Source organism: Myxocyprinus asiaticus, chromosome 48 (assembly GCF_019703515.2).
Source record: "Myxocyprinus asiaticus isolate MX2 ecotype Aquarium Trade chromosome 48, UBuf_Myxa_2, whole genome shotgun sequence".
In the NCBI taxonomy this organism is placed as follows: Eukaryota; Metazoa; Chordata; class Actinopteri; order Cypriniformes; family Catostomidae; genus Myxocyprinus; species Myxocyprinus asiaticus.
Window position 1 is genome coordinate 941957 of NC_059391.1, and position 24500 is coordinate 966456.

The 24500-nt window shown below is 41.9% G+C and overlaps 1 protein-coding gene across 1 annotated transcript in view; it reads left to right on the plus strand.

Moving 5' to 3' along the window:
• The window catches only part of ldlrad3 (low density lipoprotein receptor class A domain containing 3), a 55170-nt gene that overhangs the window by 1351 nt on the left and 29319 nt on the right, over positions 1 to 24500 (plus strand). The window contains exon 2 of the mRNA XM_051692064.1: positions 929 to 1075. Within this exon, the coding sequence (XP_051548024.1) occupies positions 929 to 1075 (147 nt within the window). The remainder of the gene's footprint in view (positions 1 to 928; positions 1076 to 24500) is intronic.

The window sequence follows — 24500 nt, forward strand, 5'->3', positions numbered from 1 at the left end:
TAATGTGCCATGAAAATAAAGCAGTAATAAAAACAAACAACTTGAGATTTGCATACATTCATGGGGAAATATTTTGTTGTCTATTTTAATTTTAAAGTCCAGTATCATTTAAAAACAATCTGTGCAAAAGTGTATGCATTGCTGCAACTGGGGTAATGGTTGTTCTGAATCGTTCTAGTGTATTTTAAAAGAAATTCTCAGAATTCAAGAACATTTGTAGTTTCAGTTTTACTGGCAAACATCTTTACTAAATACTTTGCCAATCCGAATTGTAAATACAATGGGCTGACTGGGGAATGTTCATTTAAGCATGACAACATATAAGGAACTCTGGTTTTCACAACAAGCACAGTTTTCACATGTTGAATTTAGTTTTTCAATTAATTAATGTTTATACTTTTTGTAAAATGTTTTAATCTTTGGCAAAAGCTTGGTCTGTTACAGTTTGACATTTTTGTCATTCACATTATTATGAACTAAATTACATTTTTATTAATTTCTGTAAAATGCCATTTAAAAATGTACTAAAACAAATGATTATGATGACATATAAAGGATTTAAAGGACTAAAATTAAGACTGAAACAAAAAACTGTGTAATAATTAACACTGCCAGCAGTTTTATACTGATCCAAAAAATACAGACTAAGTTAAGGTCTTTGTTGCATAGACAAGAGCACACTTCTTTGAATGGATGTGACGTGAAAGGCAGGCGGTTTTCAGGGCATAAACATTCACCACATGGTATGGTTGTCTGGAATTCAGCACATTGTCTTCTAAGCTTCTTAGCTTTAGCTAACTTCTCAACTTTTAACACATTCATGAGAGAAGATAGTTATTGCTAAACAAATGTTTTTCTGCTAAAGTTTTTCACCTCATTTCACCTTTTATGTAATACATTAATAAATACATTTGTCTCTTTTGTTCAGATTGCCAGCTTCTTCCTGGGAATAACTTTACAACAGAGTGCAACATACCAGGAAACTTCATGTGTGGAGATGGCAAATGTATTTCTGGAAACTGGCAGTGTGATGGCTTTCCAGACTGTTTTGACAAGAGTGATGAGAAGGGCTGCTGTAAGTATCACACACACAGAGCTAGACAAATGGAAATGTTTATGTCAGCCTGTTGCATAGACAGACAGCTGGTAGTACTCTAGGTGTCAGAGAAGTACCAAGAGGGTGGATATGGTTTAGTGGTTTAGCGGTTCAAATATCAAAGAGTTCAGAAAACTTGCCTTGTTTGCCATTGGGTGTACAAAAAGATAGTCCTGCCTCAAACTCACACCATTGGTCAAGCAAATAATGCTGTGTCTGGCTTGACTGGCCATTCAGACAAACAGTAATGTTTTGATAGTGCCACTAAGCCTTTTTTGTTTTTTTAGGTAAAATAATAAAAAAAAGTAGCTTACTTGTGCTATTCTCTGCATTTTAAGCATTTTAACACTGAATAAAATATACAGTTTACATCAGCTTTAAACATTTGGCTTTGGGTGATGTATTGAATATTGAATATTGTTGTGAATTCTGCTGATTTAAATGTGTAAAGTTATCTAGCTGGTTAACATAGAGGAGGTTATGTCGAAATTGCAAGATTGGCTTGTTTTAGGTTTGGACACGGCAGTCAGAATTGATTGAAAATTATAAACAAATCACCATATGCCATCAGCCAAGAGCAAAACACTTTTTGTATTATAAATAAGTGCCTGTGTGTTTCTCTGTGTCTGCAGTTTCATTCACAGAGTTTTTTCAGGTCAACTGAAGGGACTCTGACTCCAGACTAAAGCCTCTGTATTGGAATTAAAGACATCTGCTGGGGTCTTAGAATGATTAATGGACTTTGATCAATAATTCAGGCTATTAAATGCCAGAGCAGACAGGAAATATTGATTCATTCTGAAACCCCCGCAACCTTTATTCACCTCCTTCCAGAATGCTGCACAATGGATATTGAACATTCAAAAATATATTTTAGAAACAAAGAAGAACCTCAGACTGAGTGAAGTATAAGGACTGATATTGAGTCTTTGCATTAAGAATCGAGGGTCATTTAAATTCAGATTTTTTTGTGCAGGTGTCTCATTGCAGATGAGATTGGATCTTATTGCATGTGTGTAAGCAGCAAAAACATTTGTGAGATTGGATTTTTTTCCCGATTTGGGCCACTTTCAAATGTAGGGGTGGGTAAAAATATTGTTTTTCCGATTAATCGCAATCTTCATTTGAACGGTCGATTCTTAAATCCCAAGATCAATCTTTCACTCAATGCGCAACCGTCTACTTCAATGAGAGGAAATCTCTCGCATTTGAAACCAAATTTTGCGCTATACGACTGATGTGAATATATTTGGCAACTGGCTGGTAAATGTTTACATTTCACTCACCAGTAATTGTGTAGTTTAGTCGTGAAGTGTTCAGCAGCGAGATCCTTTCACAGCATGTTGAGAGTAAAATTTCCAAGACGAGAACCCATTTGTCATTAAATATTGTTTCTTTGAATATCCTTTCTGTTCTTTACAGTCAGTTGTTGATCAAAAACAACTAAATTGTTTTTTATTTAATTCTAATCATGCATCGCACAGATGAGGTAAAGCCAGTCGAGTCCTCTCTAGTTAACGTGTGCTCATTTAAAGGTGCTGTTTACAGAAATTCAGTTTTTTGTTAAAGAGACAGCTCCGGTTTTAGCATGTGTTCAACAAATCAATGTAAATAATTGTAAATAGTACAAATTATGCAATTTAACAATAAATATGTAACAAAAGTAATATATGAAATATAATATCGTATTTATTGATTGAATACATTTATTTGTTCATTTTTAAAAAGCCAAAATTTGACTAAAATTATGAAAAAGTGATAAAATATAATTTGTAAAATTAATATTTTCCTAATGTACCTAGCTAAAAGTTCACCTGTATAATTAACAGCATTAGCTGGGAGATCATTTATTTTATATGTAAGCAAAAAGGACATTATAACTGAAATAAACCCATATGAATCAATATTGAATCAAATCGAATCGTAAGCTTGTTAATCGGAATCCAATTAAATTGGGAAATCTGTATCAGTAACCAGCACTATTCAAATGTTGTTCTAAATCTGATATGTTTCTGACATCTGGTCATCTGACCTAGATCTGAACACGCATATTGTGCTGATATTAAGATGCATCTCGAGTGATCCGATCACATGTGGTCAGGTGGGACACATCGCTGTTTACACCTGGTCATTTAAATGCGTCTCCTATGACCACTTGTGATCAGATTTAGAGGGGAGGGACTCTGCCTCATGACGACATACATCAATCACTATGTCAGTGTGTTACGGCATGACATTAATACGCAACAAAGTCAGAAAAGACAAAGAAAGCGCAAAAAAAATGGCGTTCTATTTCTCCCAGATGTATCTGAAATTTAATCTATGAATAAACACAACTGGAACAGCATTCGTATTTTATGGGCAAATGGAGGAGTCAGGAGGCAGCAGAAACAGTCAACGTGAGTATTTTATTACTCTACAGCGTCGTTCACAAAACTCCAAAAAAAGGGCACTCAGTGGCTAAATAAACATACACAAACGAGTCAAGCAGTCTTGTCACACACACAGGAACAGTTTCTCTCTGGTCCCTCTCTTTCTGCCGAATGATGTGCTTTGTCGGCCTTTTCAGGTCTCCCTCTGCCATCACTATAACGAGAGACAGGTATTAATGATAATGACAGCCCGGGTGATGAGCTTTACCACTCTCCCTCTCCCGCAGACAGACACACGACCACGTCCCCATCCCCACATACCCCCACCGCCCGACTCAGGCCTGGGCAACATCCGGCCTGCCAACTGCACCCACCCCCAACCCCCCCCCCCCCCCCTTTTCTGGAGAGAAAGTCAGCCACAGCCATCTGCGCCCCCAGTCTGTGGATCACCTCAAATTTAAATGGGTGAAGTGCCAGGTACCAACGGGTGATCCGCACATTGATATCTTTCATGCGGTGGAGCCATTGGAGTGGGGTGTGATCTAAGCAGAGGGTGAAGGCCTGCCCCAGCAGGTAGTAGCAGAGGGTGAGGACAGCCCACTTGATCGCAAGACACTCCTTCTCGATGGTACTGTACTTTGTCTCCCTCAAGGAGATCATGAACAGTACCGGCCGTTCCTCCCCTCCCACCTCCTGCAAGAGCACCACCCCCAACCCCATGTCGGATGCATCCGTCTGCAAAATAAAGGGGAGAGAGAAGTTAGGAGCATGTAAAAGTGGCCCCCCACAAAGCGCAGACTTTTAGGAAATCCTGTTGGCACGACTCCGTCCACTGGACCGGATCGGTGGCCCCCTTTATAGTAAGATCAGTCAACGGGTTGGTGATGTCAGAGTAACTAGGCACAAACATTTGATAGTAGCCAGGCAGCCCCAGAAACTGTCTTACCTCCTTTTTGGTCTTGGTCCTCTGGCAGGCCACGATCGCTGCGGTTTTGTTAACCTGGGGTCGCACCTGCCTGTGACCAAAGTGGAACCCCAGATACTGAACTTCCACCCGCCCAATTGCACACTTCTTGGCCATGAGTCCCACCCGTCGCAGCGATCTCAGGACAGCTCTCAGATGTTGCATGTGCCACCGCCAGTTATTACTATGAATAATAATATCTAGAGCCCGACCAATATGGGATTTCTGAGACCGATACCGATTTTAGAGGGGGAAAATTCACCGATTACCGATATGGTGGCCGATATAGTTAATTTTTGAGCTGGAATGAAAACAGACCTTTTCTATGTCGATTGTTCACCGATTTTGCACCGACATGACTATGCAAAGGTACTCAGAAGGCTGCTTTCTTAAATATTTTTATCAAAGAATATTTTACATTATTATTATACATTGTCAACAAATTCTAGAAATTAACACTGAGAAAATAAAGAATAAATAAAAATACAATAAATAGCTAAATAAACATCAGTACTGTTTAGTATCAGTCAATTGCTGGCCATTTAAATAAAGAATAAATTCAGATAAAATAAATAGCTAAATAAACATCAGTACTGTATGTTTAGTATCAGTCAAATGCTGACCATTAAAATAAAGAATAAATAAAAATAAAATAAATAGCTAAATAAACATCAGTCAAATGCTGACTATTTTAATACTGCCAGTCAATTAGGGGCAGGTTGTAAAACAAGAAGCATTTACACCTGCCGAGTCAAGAATTAAACAGCGGCAGTGGTGTTACACCATATTCTGCTATACAAGTTCAGGGGAAACTTTCAACGGTGGAAAACCAGACTTTTGAATATTACATTTTATAAATGCAATGACTGGAATTGTTCGGTTGAAGGTTCGGTACCAAACAGTGAATCCTGAACAAAATGTTTGGTGAATACATGTTTACACATTAGCTTCCGCTCAGCTGACAAGCAGTGAAAGTAGCTACATAGTTAGCTAGTTAGCTATAAGCTTGTTGTCACATAGAGTAAAAGATGGACTTTATTTACTTTCCAGCATTGTGTCTCACCAACTAGGTAACAACGTAGTGTGAATTCAACACTCAACAGACACAATCCACCACCGCACCGTTGTCTTCTGAGCTGCAAAAAGATGTTCTGATGCTTACATTTCAATCTGCTACATTTCTGACTGTACTGACAAACTATAGATGGTGAACAGTAAACAGATGTGATAAACATGAGTGAAATGGTTGTCAGGGACAGGGTTAATGTTATATTAGTTATATTGAAAAGGGAAAATGATGGGGTCATTGTTTATTAACTTTCCAGTATGTATTTCACAAATTAGTTAGCAACTTACCGAGAAGACACCACACCGCTTAACTCCACCCTGTCTGCAGAGCCACCGTCAGCTCAGCTCTGTAAACAGTGGAGTTGGAGTGCGCTCTGCTGGACAAACTACATTATGATACCAATTCAAGCATTGGTTTTTGCATTATGTGTTCTGAAAAAATGTTTTCATATCTGCACATATCGGTAAACATATATGCCGATACTGATATATTGGTGAAAGGCTAATATCAGCCGATAATATCGGGGTTCTAATAATATGATCTAAATATGCGGCGGCATATGCTGTATGCGGTCTGAGAATTTTGTCCATGAGACGCTGAAACATGGCCAGGGCCCCGAGCAAACCAAATGGAAGAGTTACAAATTGGTGTAAGCCGAACAGTGTGGAAAAAGCTGTTTTTTTCTCGGGAGATTGGAGTTAAAAGGATCTACCAATAACCCTTTGATAAATCAAGTGTTGAATAAGATTGAGCCACTCCCAACCGATCGAGCAACTCGTCAATCCGAGGCATTGGGTACGCATAAAATTTGGACACCACATTGACTTTACGATAGTCTACACAGAACCGGACCTTCCCGTTGCTCTTAGGTACCAGAACCACCGGGCTGGCCCAATCGCTGTGCGACTCTTCTATTACGCCCATCTCGAGCATTGCCTCTAATTCTTCCTGAACAACCTTTTTCTTGTGTTCAGGAAGGCGGTAGGGGCGACTACAAACCACCATCCCCGGGGTGGTTTAGATATGGTGTTCTATGAGGTTCTTGCGACCGGGGAGAGGCGAGAATATGTCCGCAAATTCCGCTTGCAACTTGGCCACGTCTGTGAGCTGCGACGGTGAGCAGTGGTCTCCACATGGGACTGGGGTGAATGAATTTGGTTTGAGAGTCGCCTCTGGCCCGACCTCCACCCTCTCCGGAACTACCGTCACCAAGGCCACAAGGACTGCCTCCCTCCATGATTTTAGGGGGTTGAGGTGGTAAATTTGATGCGCCCCGCCCCTGTCCATTCGCCTAACCTCATAATCGAGCCGTGTGATCTCTAATGACCCTTTACACTTGGCGAGTAATTTAGAGCATGAGGTGGGCAGTAATACAAGCACTTTATCTCCCGGTGTGAATTCCTGTAGTCGAGTGCCCCTGTCATACAGTCGGCTTTGACATTCCTGAACGTACTGAATTTAATTTTTACTGTTTGAAGGTCCCTCCTCCCAAGCTTCCCACATCACATCAAGCATGCAGCGCGGTTGACACCCATACAGCAGCTCGAATGGGGAAAACCCTGAGAAGGCTTGTGGGACCTCTCGCACTACAAATAACGGGTTTGAGCCATTTATCCCAATTTCTAGCGTCCTTGTGGATGAACTTACGAATCATATTTTTTAAGGTTTTATTTAATCGTTCCACCAACCCATCTGTTTGTGGGTGGTAAACACTGGTGTAAATCGATTTAAAATGTAACAATTTGTACAGTTTGTGTAGTGTTCGTGACATAAATGTAATGCCTAGATCAGTGAGGATTTCTTTTGGAATCCCCACTCGGGAGATTATTCTGAAGAGTGCCTCCGCAACACTATGAGACGAGATGTTGCGCAGGGGTACTGCTTCCAGATATCACGTTGCATAGTCCACCAGAACTAATACAAAGCCATGCCCGCATGCGGTCCGTTCTAATGGCCCGACGAGGTCCATGCTAATTCTTTCGAAGGGGAACTCAATTAGCGGTAGAGGGCGCAATAGTGCTTTTGGGGTGGCCGGTGGATTCACCAACTGACATTCACGGCATGCAGCACACCACTTGCGAACGTCCCCGTGAATGCCTGGCCAAAAGAAAACGGGCCATTAATTGGTTAAGCGATTTCTCGTGACCTAGATGGCCAGCCATTGGATTATGGTGAGCCGCCTGGAGAGGGTTTCCCGACTGCTCTTCGGTACTAAAAATTGTGTTGTATTTTCTTTTGTTCGGGTGTCCTGTGTCAATCAGTACAACTGATCTTTAATAATTGAAAAATATGGGTATGTGAGTGTGACGTCAGGCTGGAGCTGTTGACCATCGATGACTTTCACTTGGCCAAACGTGTGTTTGAGGGACTCATTACTGACTGCTCTAGAGGGAAATCCCCCTCAGGGAACCCCCTGAGAACAGGAATTGCCCCTCTTGCATCACCTTGATGCAGAGCAGACGTAGACGGCCCTGGCACCACCTCCCCAGCCATAGCATTGCACGTCACACCGAGACAACATTTTACAGGACCCATCCACAAATATTTCCCTTAATAAATTCCTAAAATCAGGCCAATTAGTTCCCAAAATCAGTGGATGGGTGAGGTGGGAATTAACTGCAGCCACTACTCTATGCTTTTTCCCCCTAAATAGCATCTTAGTGGTAACCACCAGATACCTGTGAATATCCCTGTGCACACACCGCACACTTACCCGTTTATTCGTACCCAATGCCCCGCCTTGCACCAAGTGTTGGTGGATAGAGGTTTGAGTACAACCCGAATCCACCAAAGCTTGATATGTATCCCCTTTTTTTTTATTACTCTTCAGCGTCATTCACAAAACTCAAACAAAAAGGCACTCAGTGGCCAAATAAACACACACAAACGAGTCAAGCATTCTTGTCGCTCATGCAGGAACAGTTTCTCTCTGGTCCCTCTCTTTCTGCCGACTGATGTGCTTTGTCTGCCTTTTCAGGTCTCCCTCCACCATCACTATAACAAGAGACAGGTGTTAATAAAAATGACAGTATAGGTGACGAGCTTTACCACTCTCCCTCTCCCGCAGACAAACACACGACCACACCCCCATCCTCACAGCAACATTTTGAGCAGAATTATCCATTATTTTAGTAGATTAAATCTATTAACCTGAGCTGCAGGTGTTCGTGCTTTTCATAAGTGTCCCTGCATGTTGATATCAGACACACTGAAGAAGATCTGTGAAGTTCTCATGTTAGTGTTTGTATCTGCTTTTTTACATTTTCAGATCGGACGGTTAGTTCCTTTTAAACTGCTCGTAACCGGCAAAGTTTAAACTCTTGTTTTAGTGCAGCGGTTGATTGACAGGTGAGGGGGGTGGCGTGTCACTGCTGTCCGGGATGCATTCAGGATGGATTAGTGTTTACACCTCAAATGGACGTGGTTACATGCATTTTTGACCACATTCATGTATGTTTTTTATTTTTTTTGTTATTAACAATTTTTATTGATTCCATGCAGCAAATCAAATAGACAGAAAATGCAGACTCAAACCACATGAAATCACAAATTTCCCCCCGAACATTAACCCCCCACCCCCACCCGACACAAATGAGCACCCCAGTGGTCAAAAGCCATCTGACAAAGACACACATATAGACAATAAAACAGCAGAAAATGTTTAGAAACATAAAAAAAACCACACAAAAACACTAGTCTCTCTCCACTGCCCCTCCCCGAGAGCCTTCCAAAAAGGCTAAATAGCTGCCCCATTTCCTGATGTACAAATCCAGGTTGCCTAGTCTTCTACATGCCGTCTCCTCAAATGCTGCTACCCTGCCCATCTCGGTAGACCACTCATGAAATGAGGGCGCATCAGTTGACTTCCATCCCTTGAGAATTACCTGTCTGCCAATCATCATGCTGGTTAGGACCCAGCTTTTTATATATTTATCATCTATATTCAGGACCACCCCATCACTCAAAATACACAGGCTGGGGCAAAACCAAAACTGAGTGTCCACTACATCACACACAATGCTCTGAACCCTCATCCCAAACTCCTGGATCCCAACACATCCCCAAAAAACATGGGTTGTGTCCCCGTCTTCTGATTGGCATCACCAGCAGGTGGGAGTGTCTTTAAGACCAAGCCTATACAATCTAGAGGGGGTCCAATAAAATCGATGCAAAATCTTAAATTTTTAAAACCTTGCATCTCTAGATGCAGACTTGACATTTTTAGGATCCTAGCCCACACCCCCTCCCCCAATGTCAAGTTTAGATCTTTCTCCCATAATCTTTTGAGAGAATTCAAAGTTCCGTCCCCCAGACTCTGAATTAGCAGGGAGTAATACACTGATGCCTCATGACCCTTCCCAAAAGCAGCAATCACCACTCCCAGAGTATCCGCCGCTTATGGGGGTGCGTGCCACTCCCAAAAACAGTGCAGAGTAGGTGGCGAAGCTGTAAATACTTATAAAACTGAGATCTGGGAATGCCAAAATGTTGAACCAAATTTTCAAAAGGTCTCAATACTCCACCCTCATATAGGTCACCGAGTGCATTAACCCCCCTCACAATCCAATCTGACCAACAGAAAGGGGACTTATTAATACATAGTTTAGGGTTCAGCCATATGCTCGAGGCTACGTTTAAATAAATATCCGAATTAAACACTCTGGACACTTATGTCCATATCGAGTGCAAATGCAAAATAATGGGTGCGACTTAACCTCTCCAGCTAGTTTGATCGAAAGGCTTTGCAGTGATGAGATGGGGCAAGAACTTCCTTTTCAATACAAAACCAGGGAGGGGCTCTCTCAGGTGGAAGCAACCAATGAGCCAAATGTCTAAGACCAAATGCATAATAATAAAACAAAATCTTGGGTAGGCCTAACCCACCATTGTCAATCGGCCTATGTAACTTATTGAAATTTAACATGGGACGCTTACCATTCCAAATAAAGGACTTCACTATGCTATCAAATTGCTTGAAATAAGAGAGGGGGACATCTACAGGGAGAGACTGTAGCAGGTAGTTGAATTTTGGAATACAATTCATTTTAAAAACATTAACCTTCCCAATCATCGATAAATGTAATGAAGCCCACCTGTCCACATCATTCAAAAACCTCTTTATTAAGGGATCAAAATTAACTCTGACTAAATCAGACAAATTTGCTGGGAAAAAAATTCCCAAATACTTAATTCCCTGTTTGGGCCACTGGAAGGTGCCCGGCTGAAAAGCCGTTACTGGTCAGTACGCTGTCAAAGCCAAAGCTTCGGATTTAGACCAATTGACTCTGTATCCTGAGAACTTGGAAAAGGAATTCATAATTATGTGGAGGCAAGGCATAGATCTAGTAGGGTCGGGGACGAATAATAAAATATCATCTGCGTAAAGCAGAAGCTTATGCGCTACACCTCCCGCAATCACCCCTGGAAATTCATCCTCCTTTCTTATCGCGGCTGCTAATGGTTCCAGGGCAAGACAGAACAATAATGGGGAAAGAGGGCAACCCTGCCGGGTGCCCCTATCCAGAGTAAAAAAATCTGAAATTAATCCGTTTGTTTGTACCGCCGCTACAGGGTGTCTATAAAGTAGCTTAATCCAACTAATAAAAGTATTCCCGAACCCATACATTTCCAAAATCTTAAAAAGATAATCCCATTCTACCAGTGAGATGGCAGCAACCGGAGTCTGATCATTCGCTACTGACCACATGATATTGATGAGACACCTAATGTTATCAGAAGAGCTATGGCCCCGAATAAACCCCACCTGATCTATATGTATAAGTGATTTCATAACTTTACTTAATCGATTAGCCAGAATTTTTGACAAAATTTTTACGTCTAACTGGATCAGGGAAATTGGACAGTAACTTTTACACTCGCTTGGATCTTTGTCCTTTTTAAGAATCAGACTGATCCGGGCTTGTGTCATGGTTGGTGGAAGCTTTCCATTCTTTAATGATTCTGTATAAACTTCTAACAAAAGTGGAGCCAGTTCTGTAGCATAAGATTTGAAAAACTCAGCAGCAAAGCCATCAGGCCCCGGAGCCTTGCCTGTTGGCAGGGCCTTAATTACCTCATCAAGCTACTTCAAGTTTATCTCAGAATCAAGAGAAATCCTTTGCTCAGTCGTCAGTTTAGGAAGATATAATGGTTCCACAAAGTTCCTAATATCCTCATCAGTAGACGAAGATGTGGAACTATAAAGATCAAAGTAGAATTCTTTAAAAGCATTAAAGAATGTAATTCTTTGAGGTAAATATTTCACCACCAGTAGATTTCACTGAGGGAATGGCAGAAAAAGACTCTCTCTGCTTTATATATCTAGCCAAAAGTTTTCCTGCTTTGTCCCCCAACTCAAAGTATGACTGTCTTGCCCTGAGTAACCAAAACTCCTCTTTCCGTGACAAAATAGTATTATATCTATATTTCAATCGGGTCAATTCTCTGAGGCCATCAGATGACATACGGTGCTTCAGTTCTACCTCGGCACTTTTAATATTTCCTTCCAACTCCACAAGTTCTTGTGCTTTGGATTTTTTGGTGAATGAGGCATACTGTATGATCCGACCCCTAAGAACTGCCTTATGTGCCTCCCAAGCCACGCCCACAGAGGATACTGAGGTCCAGTTGGTCTCCATATAGACACTGATTTCAGCCTTTAGCATTTGTTGGAAATCAGGATTTTGCAAAAGGGACACATTAAGGCGCCAACTATATGATTTATTTTTCTCTATATGTGGCAACATCTCTAAACTCACTAGGGCGTGATCTGAGACTAAGATATTTCCAATTGAGCAATCAGCAACAGATTAAATGAGGGATTTGGATATAAAAAAAAAATCTATTCTAGAATAAATCTTATGGACTGATGAAAAAAATGTGTAGTCTCTACCAGATGGGTTCAGAAGTCTCCAAATATCTGTAAGACCAAGATTTTTACACATACTGTGAAGTGTCAATGTTGCTCTAGGGGGCTTACACACTTTTGCTTCACTATGATCAAGGACTGAGTCCATCAAAAGATTAAAGTCTCCTCGCAAAATTATATCATGAGGGGTGCCAGCGGCTTGCAACATCCCTTCAAGATCTGTAAAAAAGCTTTTTTACTTGCTCAAAACTTACTCAGCCCATCAACTTTATAAAAGACGTCCTTTATGTGAGCATATAGATATTTTGTGGTCATCCAAAGTGTTCATTCTCGATCTGGCCGGAAACTTCAGTGTAACAAAAAAATCTTCCGTCAATGCAAAAGTTTCTTGGAGTCATGCCATAAAACAAACTCCAGCCGCTAGGCGGAGTCAACACAAAAAGAAACAAAAATGGCACCCAGCTTCCTCAGATAATAGAGTCCCTGAACTGCGAGTCAGTCCACTAATATAAGAAACATCAAATGGCTTACTCCAATGTATTTATAAAGGAGAGTGCCTGTTTTGGACAAGTAAATACTTTGCGACCATTCTTCGTTTCTATTCTCAGTTTGGCTGGGAACATCAAAGCAAACGAGATCTTTTTCTGATGTAAGAGTTTCTTGCATTCCTTGAACCGATCGCGTTTCTCTCTTGTGGAATTCGCAAAGTCTGGGAACAAGAAAATATTATGGTTCTTCCAAGAAAGCTTCCCTTTGCTCCTCGCCTGGCGCAACACAAGATTTTTATCGGATGATCTCAGAAATTTGGCCAGAATGCATCTCCCTCAGCAGATCTGTGAGCTGGCACTCTGTGAGCTCACTCGATTTCCAGCTTGTGGCCTGTTATGTCGAGCAGACTCGGGAAAAACTCGTCCAGGAATTTCACCATATCTCTGCCCTCTTCATGCTCAGGAATTCCAACAATTCGTATGTTATTCCTTCGGCTCATATTTTCGAAATATTCCAGTTTTTCCGAAATTAATTCCAAATCTGTTTTGGATGCGGGCGGATTAGCGGTTAATTCCCTTTCCGATGACTCAAGATAATCGATTCGTTTTTCAACTTCTGTCACTCTTGTAAACAACTCGGAGAATTTTGTTTCCATCGCTGTAATCAATCAACGTATTACAGCGAGATCTTCCAAGTCAGCAAGAACCTTCGTCAGCATCACTGACATGTTGGACAACTGATGCTGAATATCTGCTCCCGACATGCAGTCCAAATCGAGTCCCCGTCTCGCAGTCCCGTCAGAGGCCTCAGCTTGAACACGTAAGTGTCTTTTAATGTCTCCAGAGTCTTGAGGATTTTGACTTCTTTGCCATGTTTACCTCAAAGAGCAAGTATGTAATTGGGTGTATTGAATCTCACCGGATCACAACATAAAAATAATTAAAAAACTAGCAAAGTTTGCAGAGCTCGTCATTCACACGTCTGTCTCTCGCATGGCGTCACGTGAACCCCCAGGCTCAGGTAAACTTAATAAATTCAAGAATTGACATAGTTTGGTTTTCTTTTTTAATTGTGGTGGTGTGAAATCAGGATTAGAAAGGAAATAACTGACAAGTTGCCAGTTGTGAGTCACTATGTCACTAAAGCCAGAATGGTTGTTCTGTCTTTAATACGGTACCAAACTGTGTTCTAATGGAAATGCTGCTGGTACCATATCTTACCATGCTCAGTACTGTTCCTCCTGATGGAAAAGCTCCTTTTGTCTTTATGAAAGTTATTTTTCTAGTTAATTCTAATTCTTCATCTGTTGGTGTTTAATTCCAGTTGATAAAACCTTTTTCGATGTGTTGACACCCTCACATGTGCTGATTTGTGTATCCCAATGACTTTAGCATGTCACCTACAGTTTGCATTTTATTGGTCCAGGAGGTTTCATCGTGGCAAGAACAAGGAAAAGACACTCCAGAACTATCCACACATACACACAAAATATTGTAGACATTTAAAGTAAAGGTAAAAGGTAAACATTTTGGCACAGATTACAAGCAATGCCAACTTAAATACAGCTGTTTGATATGAATCTACTGTACAGTATACTGCACAATGAATAGCAGCTGAAAACCGCATACTGCAGCATACAGTATTATGAGAAAATGGGAAAAGCTGACAATAGGTGAGTAGACGTGCTGAATTCATCTTACATTGCTGTGTGCATACAAATAAAATAAACGAAGTGTCAGTCTTGGACATATCTATTAAATGATGGTAGCTTCCAAGCATTTTTTCAAACTCAAAACTATCCTGTACTGAGATAAATTTGAGAAAAAAGCTTTCTCAACTGTATTTTATCCCAACTCCTTAAAACCTTTTAAGTCCCTGACAATGTCGTTGGGGACTGCATATCATCGTCATATCCTGTAAACAGGAAAGGAGTCTCAAGGGCCTCCCAGATCTGTTTTAAGGTTGAAATCACTCTGTCCAGTATGTCATAGACCTTTATCCTTTTAAGATTAAATATTACTGCTCAAGTTTGTTTTTATTTGTTTGTGTGATTTATCTGCTTAAAAATAAAATCACCTCAAATCAGCTTAATATTGTTAGCCAGTGTCCCAGGCTGGTCAGACTGGTTTTGGAGTGGTTTTGTGTACTTGTCAGCTGGTTAGATTAGGAGACTACTAGTAAAATAATTATAATGTGGAGACTTACGGTTTAGCGTCTGCCATGTGAAGTCATAAAGTCGGGAGCTCTGCAAACCATCCTTTAAAATGTGCCTCAATACCAGATACAGCGCTATCTTTTGCATCTGTGCCAGATTTTTTGCTTTTATCCGGGTTGATACCATGTCTACGAAAGCCCAACGACAAAAGAAGGCTGATCCGGCAGCTGCTAGTAGCGGAATTACACTCTCATCCTTGAAATCGGATGTTAAAACCCAAGATGATCGCATAACTAGCCTAGAGACTGCTGCCTCAGATTGGACAACCAGTCTGCACTCACTCAAGCCTACTATTGTTTCTCTTCAGAAAGAGGTAACTGCATTACAAGCTAAATGCATTGACTTGCTGTTTTCAAAGAAGTTACCTCCATCTGGTGGGAATCCCAGAAGGTCTGGAAGGCCCACAACCAATGAAGTTCATGGCAGAAGCATTGGCTGACATATTCGACCTCCCTGAACCTCCGCTCCTTGCTCGTGCCCATTGTAAACTCGTACCGAAACCAGCAGAATGTAGCCGACTGCATGCTTTCGTGATTTGTTTTCATCATTATAATGTTAAAGAGGATATTCTGCGAAAGGTGAGCCAGGCTAACAGCTCAAATTCAAGGACAAAACTGTGTTAATTTTCCCGGATTTTCCTCTTGAAATCGCTAAGAAGCAAGCTGCATATTGTGAGGTGAAACGACTGCTGAGGACTTTGCCTGAGGTGAAGTATGGGTTGAAGGGTCTTACTGTTTCAGAATCACGCAGAACAGCGTCGAACACAAGTTTGATACTCCGACAGCAGCTTGAGTAAATGGGTACAATGTATGCCGGGTTTTGGATTTTATGTTGTATCCTTAGATATTGGGACTTAATATCCAATTTCCTTTCTTTCAGGACGGTTGACACTGACAGCACTTTTGTTGATTGTGTGGTTAAACATACATATCTGATTTTATTGGTACTTTGTATTATTCTATATTAAGATATTGGCACAGTCTCCCTCATGTTCTTCAAGGACTCTTATTTTTAAGTTTTCCCCTGGACTACATCTCCCATGTTTCACTGCCCTCATCACTTCCATCTGTTTATCATCATCCGCACCTGCCTTCCATTCCCTCATTAGTTCCTTGTGTATTAATACCCTCTAGTTTTGTTCATTGGTTGGTCAGTCTTTGAAGTGTTGGGGTTCTTGTAGTGTGTTTTTCTTTTTTCTTTTATCAAGTAACTCAAGATCTAATTGATGCTTATTAGTCATATTTTCTTTGAGTAAGTATTGTCTTCATGCTTTCTTGGGTTTCGTAATTACAACTTTAATTGGTCTCCCTTTTTCCTCATATTTTGATAATGATGGGTAGCCAGGCTAAAGATGATAGTGCTGACTTGGTGAGATGTGTTAGCTGGACCTGTAAAGGTCTGAATAATCCAGCTAAACATAAGGTGTTGAACCATCTTAAAAAACTGAAGGCAAACTTTGTATTTCTTCAAGAGACTCGCCTTTTGTTCTTCAGACCATTTTAGATTGAAAAATCACTGGTTGGGGCAAGTTTATCATTCACATTTTCACTCCAAGTCCAGGGGTTGTGGCATTTTGGTGCATAAATCTACCCCCTTTGTAGTATCACAAGTTATTGCAGATCACGAAGGCGGATATGTTATCACGGGAACCTCCCTAATTCTCGCAAATGTCTATGCACCTAATTATGATGTTGCTTTTATTTATTTATTTATTTATTTTTTTTGTCATGCATACCTAATCTTCACTCTTGCTCATTAATTCTAGGTCGGGATTTTAACTGTGTGATGTGCCCATGGCTTGACAGATCCTCAAAGAAAGCAATAGCACTTTCAAAATGTGCTATGATTATTCAGTCTTTCCTGCAGAAATATAGTCTTTGTGATGCCTTTCGTTTTTTTAATACTTCTACAAGAAAAGATTTTTTAAGAATTATCCCTTTAATGGCGCATTCAAGTCATATCAGAATGATCATATTTATGGGATTATGGAGCCAATAAGCAATCACCCATAACACACTGGCAACTAACTACATAGCAATGTGCTGAAACAGTTAAAACAACTTACTAGCATAGCGACAACCACCTAGAACACCATCAACTGCAAAACTATGTGCTAAAAACACAGAAAACAACTTGGCAACGACATACTGTAGCAGTGCAGCAAAACACACAGCAGATCACCTTGATAACTGCATAGCATGCGCTAGCAACCATCCAGAAATCCCTAGTTACCACATACTGTAGCATAAATGTGCTACAAAGCAAATATAACACTTTAGCAACCACCAGAAAACTAGTTTTGCTTAGGCAAAGGCCATTCACATCTTCATAAAATATAAAAAAGAAATATTGTTGGACATTTTCTTGAGTGCTGGTAATTATTCATAAACATCATACCTTGCTTAAATGTAAAATGTAAATGCATGTGATTGACTTTTATTTGAACAGGTCTCCTGAAAAGGCGGGAGACTGATCGCACATAACTTCATTATTTAACAGCTTTCATAATGTTTAAGCCTAAACTTATCAAATTAATTAGTCGAAAAAATAAAAAATAAATTAACTCACATGAGCAGTTTCTTGTCTTCCCCAGAGGAGACAGACGACGGAACACGTAATCTGACGCGCGCTTGGCTTGTGATATTGATTCAGATTTGTGATTCACATAATGAATCATTCAGACCACTTTTTGAATCTTTTGTTCAGTTCAAAGGAATCAAATTAAAGATTTGACTCGAATCTCTCTAATTGTCTTCATGAATCCCGCCTTTGTTGTTCCTCCCGCTCACCACCAGAGGGCTCCATCACCTAGGGAATTGACTTTTCTCTCCATTTCCCATAATCCCCATAACTGTCACTATTTACCTGCTCAGCTGTTTCTCATTTACTCAGCTATTTAAGTCTCACTCTCACTCTCTATCATTGCGAAGTCTTGTTTTGCCCTGGCTGACATTTCTGAGCGTTCTCTGTGTTTATTGCATTACCTGTGTATGATCCTGGACTGTTCACCCTGTTTTGACCCATTGCTGCCTGCCTACTATTTTTGCCTTGTTTACCTGGATATAACCTGTGATTGTCTGCCGCCTGCCCTGACCTCTTGCCTGTTTATTGTCTACCTCTCTGGATTACCTTGGATATTACTGTTGCTGGTGATTGACCCCTGCCTGTCTGTATTACTACATTTATTGTTATTAAAAGCTGCATATGGATCTCAACTCCGCTGACACATCATTACAGAAGACTTCACCACAAACCGATCCAGCAGCATTTTTCAACTAACCACGAGGTCTCAACTCCTTCATCGAACACAGCGGCACACCCGGCCTCATCTAGAACAATTCACCGCACCATGGATCTAGTAGCATTCTTTGTTGCCGCCCTCAATGGTTTTGATGATGCTGCTCTGAAATCCATATACCGGATAGGACGGATCGGAGACTACACGTGGGAGGTATATGTGAGGCTAGTACTCGACACGTTCACCGCAAAGGATCCTCCTCCCACAATCACGGTTCCAACTTCCGAGTCAGCCACGTCTGAGTGTGCTCCACGCCATGTCACAGCCATGCCTCAGCCTGCTCCATACAATGTCACATTGAAACCTCAGCCTGCTCCATGCCATGTCACAGTGAAACCTCAGCCTGCTCCATGCCATGTCACAGCCACATCTGAGTCTGCTCCATGCCATGTCACAGCCATGCCTTCGCCTGCTCCATACCATGTCACAGTCAAACCTCAGCCTGCTCCATGTCACAGCCACATCTGAGTCTGCTCCACGCCATGTCACAGCCACGCCTCAGCCTGCTCCACGCCATGTCACAGCCATGTCTCAGCCTGCTCCACGCCATGTCACAGCCATGCCTCAGCCTGCTACACGCTGTGTCACGGCGTAGGGCCACAAAGACCCTTTCCCACAAATTGTCAGTGCCCTTGTCTTCCACGGCCAACGAGCCCACGCCTGCCATGGCCAACGAGCCAACACCCACGTTCCCGAGACTCAGTCCATGCCCACGACTATAGAGGTGGTCTCTGTCCATGCCCACGACCACAGAGGTCGCTCCGAGACTCTGTCCATGCCCACGACCACAGAGGTCGCTCCCGAGACTCTGTCCATGCCCACGACCACAGAGGTCACTCCCAAGACTGTGTTCATGTTCACAACCACTGAGGTCATTTCTCAGTCATCCTGGACTCTTAGCCTCGAGCCTGCCACGGCTCTGCCTTCTACAACTTTGCCCCTCGAGCTTGCCATGGCTCCGCCTTCTACAGCTCCGCTCCTTGAGCCTCCCACGGCTCCGCCTTCCACGGCTTTACCCTTCTAGTCTGCCATGGCTTCGCCTTCTACAACTTTGCCCCTCGAGCCTGCCACAGCTCAGCCTTCCATGGCTTCGCCTCTCGAGCCTCCTACAGCTCCGCCTACCCTGGCTCCGCCCTCAGAGTCCTCCATGGCTCCAGTCTCCAATCTGGGGTCACCACCCAGGCCTCCTGACCCTGTTTTAGCTCTGTGGTCATCAACCAGGTCTTCTGATCCAGTCCCTACCCTGAGATGGCCTCCTGGGTCTCCTGGCCAGCCGCCTGATCCGCTCTGGTCTTCTGGGTCTCCTGGTCGTCCACCTGATCTGCTCTGGTCTTCTGGGTCTCCTGGCCATCTGCCTGATCTGCTCTGTTTCCCTTGGTCTCCTGGCCGTCCACCTGATCCGCTCTGGTCTTCTGGGTCTCCTGGCTGTCCACCTGACCTGCTCTGGTATCCCTGGTCTCCCTGGCCGTCCGCCTGGTCTGCTCTGGCTCCCTTGGTCTCCTGGCCGTCTGCCTGATCTGCTCTGGTTTCCTTGGGTCCCTGGTCATCTACCTGATCTGCCTCCGCGCTTCGGGAGCCGCTCGTGGGGAGGAATTCTGCCTTTGTCGTTTAACCTGTGATTGTCTGCCGCCTGCCCCGCCTGTTTATTGTCTACCTCTCTGGATTACCTTGGATATTACTGTTGCTGGTGACTGACCCCTGCCTGTCTGTATTACTATGTTTATTGTTATTAAAAGCTGCATATGGATCAAAACTCTGCTGACTCATAATTACACTAAGAGTGAATTATTTCCGGTGAACCCTGCTTTGTTAAAAATCTCATTCAGGTTTCTCACTTTAAATTGTTACTAGTCAGTTTAGGAAATTGGATGTTCAAGTGACTCATAGGCATGCTGATTTGTTTAAAGCTAATATTAGCCCTCTATTCAGTCTCACAATGTCTTCATTTCTGTCATGTAAATCCCTTCCTCTTTCGTTGGTAGGGAGGGTAAATAATGTTAAAATTAATATTCTTCCCAAATTTTTATATTTATTTCAATGTTTACTCATATTTATCCCTAAATTGTTTTTTACTAACCTGGAAAAAAGTGTTTCTTCTTTTATTTAGAATAATAAATGAAGGCGAATAAAGCAAAAACACATTGTGAAGCTGAAAGAGCTGGATGGCTTAGCTTTGCCAAACTTTCAAACTTATTACTGAGCCCCCAATTTTAGAAATGTATTTTACTGAGTACAGTAGGACCTGCAGCAGTGTAAACCTCTCTGGGTTCAAATAGAGACAATATTTTGTGCCCCAGCAACATAAACATCTTTACTCTGCTCCCCTATTCCTCCCACTCACAGTATATTGTTCAAGAACCCAACAGTTAAGCATTCTTTAAAGATCTGGTCTCAGTTTCGTAGCACACTAGAGCTTAAGAGTCTCTCTCCAGCTTCCCCCATCTTTGGCAATGTATCTTTTTCACCCTCTCTTTCTGATGGGGCTTTCAATATCTGGAGAGCACAAGGCTTAGTTATAATTGGTCAGTTATTTATTGATAATATATTTGCTTCATTTGACCAACTTAAAAAAACAAGTTGCCTAACTCACACTTATTCTGATATTTTCAAGTCCGGAGTCCATTTGTAAATATTTCACAGATTTTCCCTCTATTCCACCCAACAGCATTCTTGAGTGCATTATAGATCAGCGTAAATGTATTAGGGGTGCCAATTCTAGAATTTACAGTTTAATAAATAAAAAGCAAGCCCCTTCTAATGGGCCATTAATGTCTCTTTGGGAGGTTGACTTAAAGATTACACTGGACAGTGACACTTGTCCCTCTAGCTTAGAAAGAATACACAGTTCCTCAGTTAATTCTAGGCACTGCCTTATTCAATTTAAGGTAGTACATCGTGTCTATTGGTCTATAGCCCAACTCTGCAAAATATTTCCTCATCTTGACCCCACCTGCCCATGATGTGCTGTAGAGCCATCCTCTTTGTTTCATTCATTTTGGTCTTGTCCTAAATTGTTTAAGTTTTAACATTTTTTAGCTGTTTTTCAGACATTTCTGCTACGGTAATAGACCTCATCCCCCTGACAGCCTTATTTGGTGTTCTTCCAGAAAATATTAAATTAACAGCTTTTGAAATTGACAATATAGCACTTTCCACACTGTTAGCCAGACGACTTATTAATTGGAAGCTACCATCCTGTCGTCAGTGGATTTTGGATCTACTATTTGCCCTCAAATTTGAAAAGATTAAGTTTGGAATCAGAAAGAAACCAGATCTTTCTACTAAATCATAAAGCCCTTTTTTTGCAATATTTTAAGGAGACGGTACTTGTTAAAATCTGTTATTTTCTCATTTTATTTTGTATATATATATTTCTCCTTTTTTTTTTTCTAATGTTATGTATTAATTTTACTGTAACAAAGTTTTTTATTTTTTATTTATTTATTTGTAACATGTGCATTTTATAGGGTATGTTAACATGTAAGGATGTCCATGCAGGGACCATATTATTTACACAATTTTCATATGTCATCCTCATAATGTGAAGCTTTGTCTTGAGTGGGTTTTTGTAATTTAATTTTTTTAATAAAGAAAAAAAAATCTAATGTGAATTCTAATTGTACATTTTTTTAAATGGACCTGTTATAGTCAAATAAAAAATAAATATGTGGATTTTTTGTATCATATTTTAAACATCAGGTCATTTTTCAAGTCGTTTTACTCCCGAGACCCAACAATTTATTTTTGTATAGGACTTTTTTTAAGTTTCTCTTAGCCGATACATGCCACAGTAGTAAATCTTGGGGTATCTGAAGAGGACTCCCTGGGCCTTTCAGAGATACCAAATGTTTGGGAGTTTGGCCATGATAACTTCCTCTCCTTGATATATAGATATCAAGTAAAGTAATTTTTATTTGTATAGCACTTTTCACAGCACACATCGTTTCAAAGCAGCTTTACAGAAAATTATGCTGTTACAGAAAATTAAGCTGTGATGTCTTAAAGTCCTCATTGTGCAGTTTAAATGAATAATGCGACTGAAAATCATGCCTTAAAGGAATAGTGCACCCAAAATTTTACATTCTCTCAACATTTACTCACGCTCATGCTATCCCAGATGTGTATGACTTTTTTTTTTCTGCTGAACAAAAACGAAGATTTTTAGAAGAATATCTCAGATCTGTAGGTTCATACTATGCAAGTGAACTCAGAAGGGCCAACATTTTTAGGTATAAAATATTTATATATATATATATATATATATATATATATATATATATATATATATATATGTATATATTGTAAAGGATCTAGGGGTTCGGGTATGGAAAAGGAGGAGACGGGGAGCAGTGACACGCTTCAGATAGCTTTTATTCTCTCTTTTCAGTTCGTTTGAGTGCCGCCTTCTCAGGGCTTTCTTATTCCTCAGTTCAAAGCAACAAAAAGTCTTAGTAGTTTTTCAAACTCTTCAGCTTCACAATAATAATAATGATCATATAAAACACACAATAGGGCATGGTAGTAACTGCGCTCTGGTGTCATTCTCTCTCTGCCTTCCTCTGGTGTTTGGCTGTTTTAAAGCATCTCTCTGCTATCACTGTAATGAGAAACAGCTGTTAGAAATAATGTCAACCAGCTTGACGAGCCACTCCACTCCCTCTCTCCCGCAGATGGACACGTGACCATGCCCATCTCCACATTCCCCCACCGCCTGACTCAGGCTGGGGCAACATCCGGCCTGCCAACCCTCCCCCCCCATTTCTGGAGAGAAAGTCAGCCACAGCCAACTGCGCCCCGGTCTGTGGATCACCTCAAATTTGAACGGCTGAAGTGCCAGGTACCAACAGGTGATCTGCGCATTGGTATCCTTCATGCGGTGGAGCCACTGGAGTGGGGCGTGATCTGAACAGAGGGTGAAGGCCTGCTCCAGCAGGTAGAAGCAGTGGGTGAGAACCGTCCACTTGATCACCAAACACTCCTTTTCAATGGTGCTGTACTTAGTTTCCCTAATCGAGAGTTTATAACTAATGTATAGCACCGGCCGCTCATCCCCCCACCCCCCCTTCCTGCGAGAGCACCGCCCTCAGTACCCTGTCTGATGTATCCGTCTGCAAAATAAAGGGGAGAGAGAAGTTTGGAGCATATAAGGGCAATCCCCCACAAAGTGCAGATTTCACTTTTAGAAAAGGCTTTTGGCACGACTCCATCCACTGGACCTGATCGGGAGCCCCCTTTCGAGTGAGATCAGTCAGCAGGCTGGTGACTTCAGAGTAACTAGGCACAAACCTTTGGTAGTAGCTGGCCAGCCCCAGAAAATGTCTCACCTCCTTTTTGGTCTTGGGTGGTGGGCAGGCCGCGATCACTGCAGTTTTGTTAATTTGGGGATGCACCTGCCCATCACCCAAGTGGAACCCCAGATACTGAACTTCCACCCGCCCAATTGCACACTTCTTTGGGTTGGCCATGAGCCCCACCCCCCACAACGATCTCAGGACGGCTCTCAGATGTTGCATGTGCCGCTGCCATTCATTACTATAAATGATGATGTCATCTAGATAAGCGGCAGCATATGCCATATGTGGCCTGAGAATTTTGTCCACAGAGTGGCTACGAACCACCACTCCCAAGGTGGTCTCGATGTGGTGTTCTATGAAGTTTGTGTGACCAGGGAGAGGCGAGAACATGTCCGCGAATTCCGCTTGCAACTTGGCTACCTCTGTAGCTGCAATGGTGAGAGGTGGTCTCCACACAGGACCGGGGTGCCCTGATTAGGTTTGAGCGTCACCTCTGGCCCGAGCTCCGCCCTCTCAGAGTGGGCTCCGCGGCTGCAGCAGCAACCCCCTTGTGTCTGACCAGACTCCAGAATGCCTGTCGGTCCACTGCTTGGGCCTGGAGCAGGAGTTGAAAATGCTGCTCCAGCCGCAGCTCGACAAGGGCCTGATGTTGGGTCTGCTGGATGCCGGCGAGGGTCTTGATCACCTCGCCCAATGGTGAGGACTCCATGATGAAATTTCTCCTCGGTTTCCGGGTTTCAGCACCAGTGTAAAGGATCTACGGTATGGGTATGGAAGAGGAGGAGACGGGGAGCAGTGACATGCTTCAGGTAGCTTTTATTCTCTCTTTTCAGTT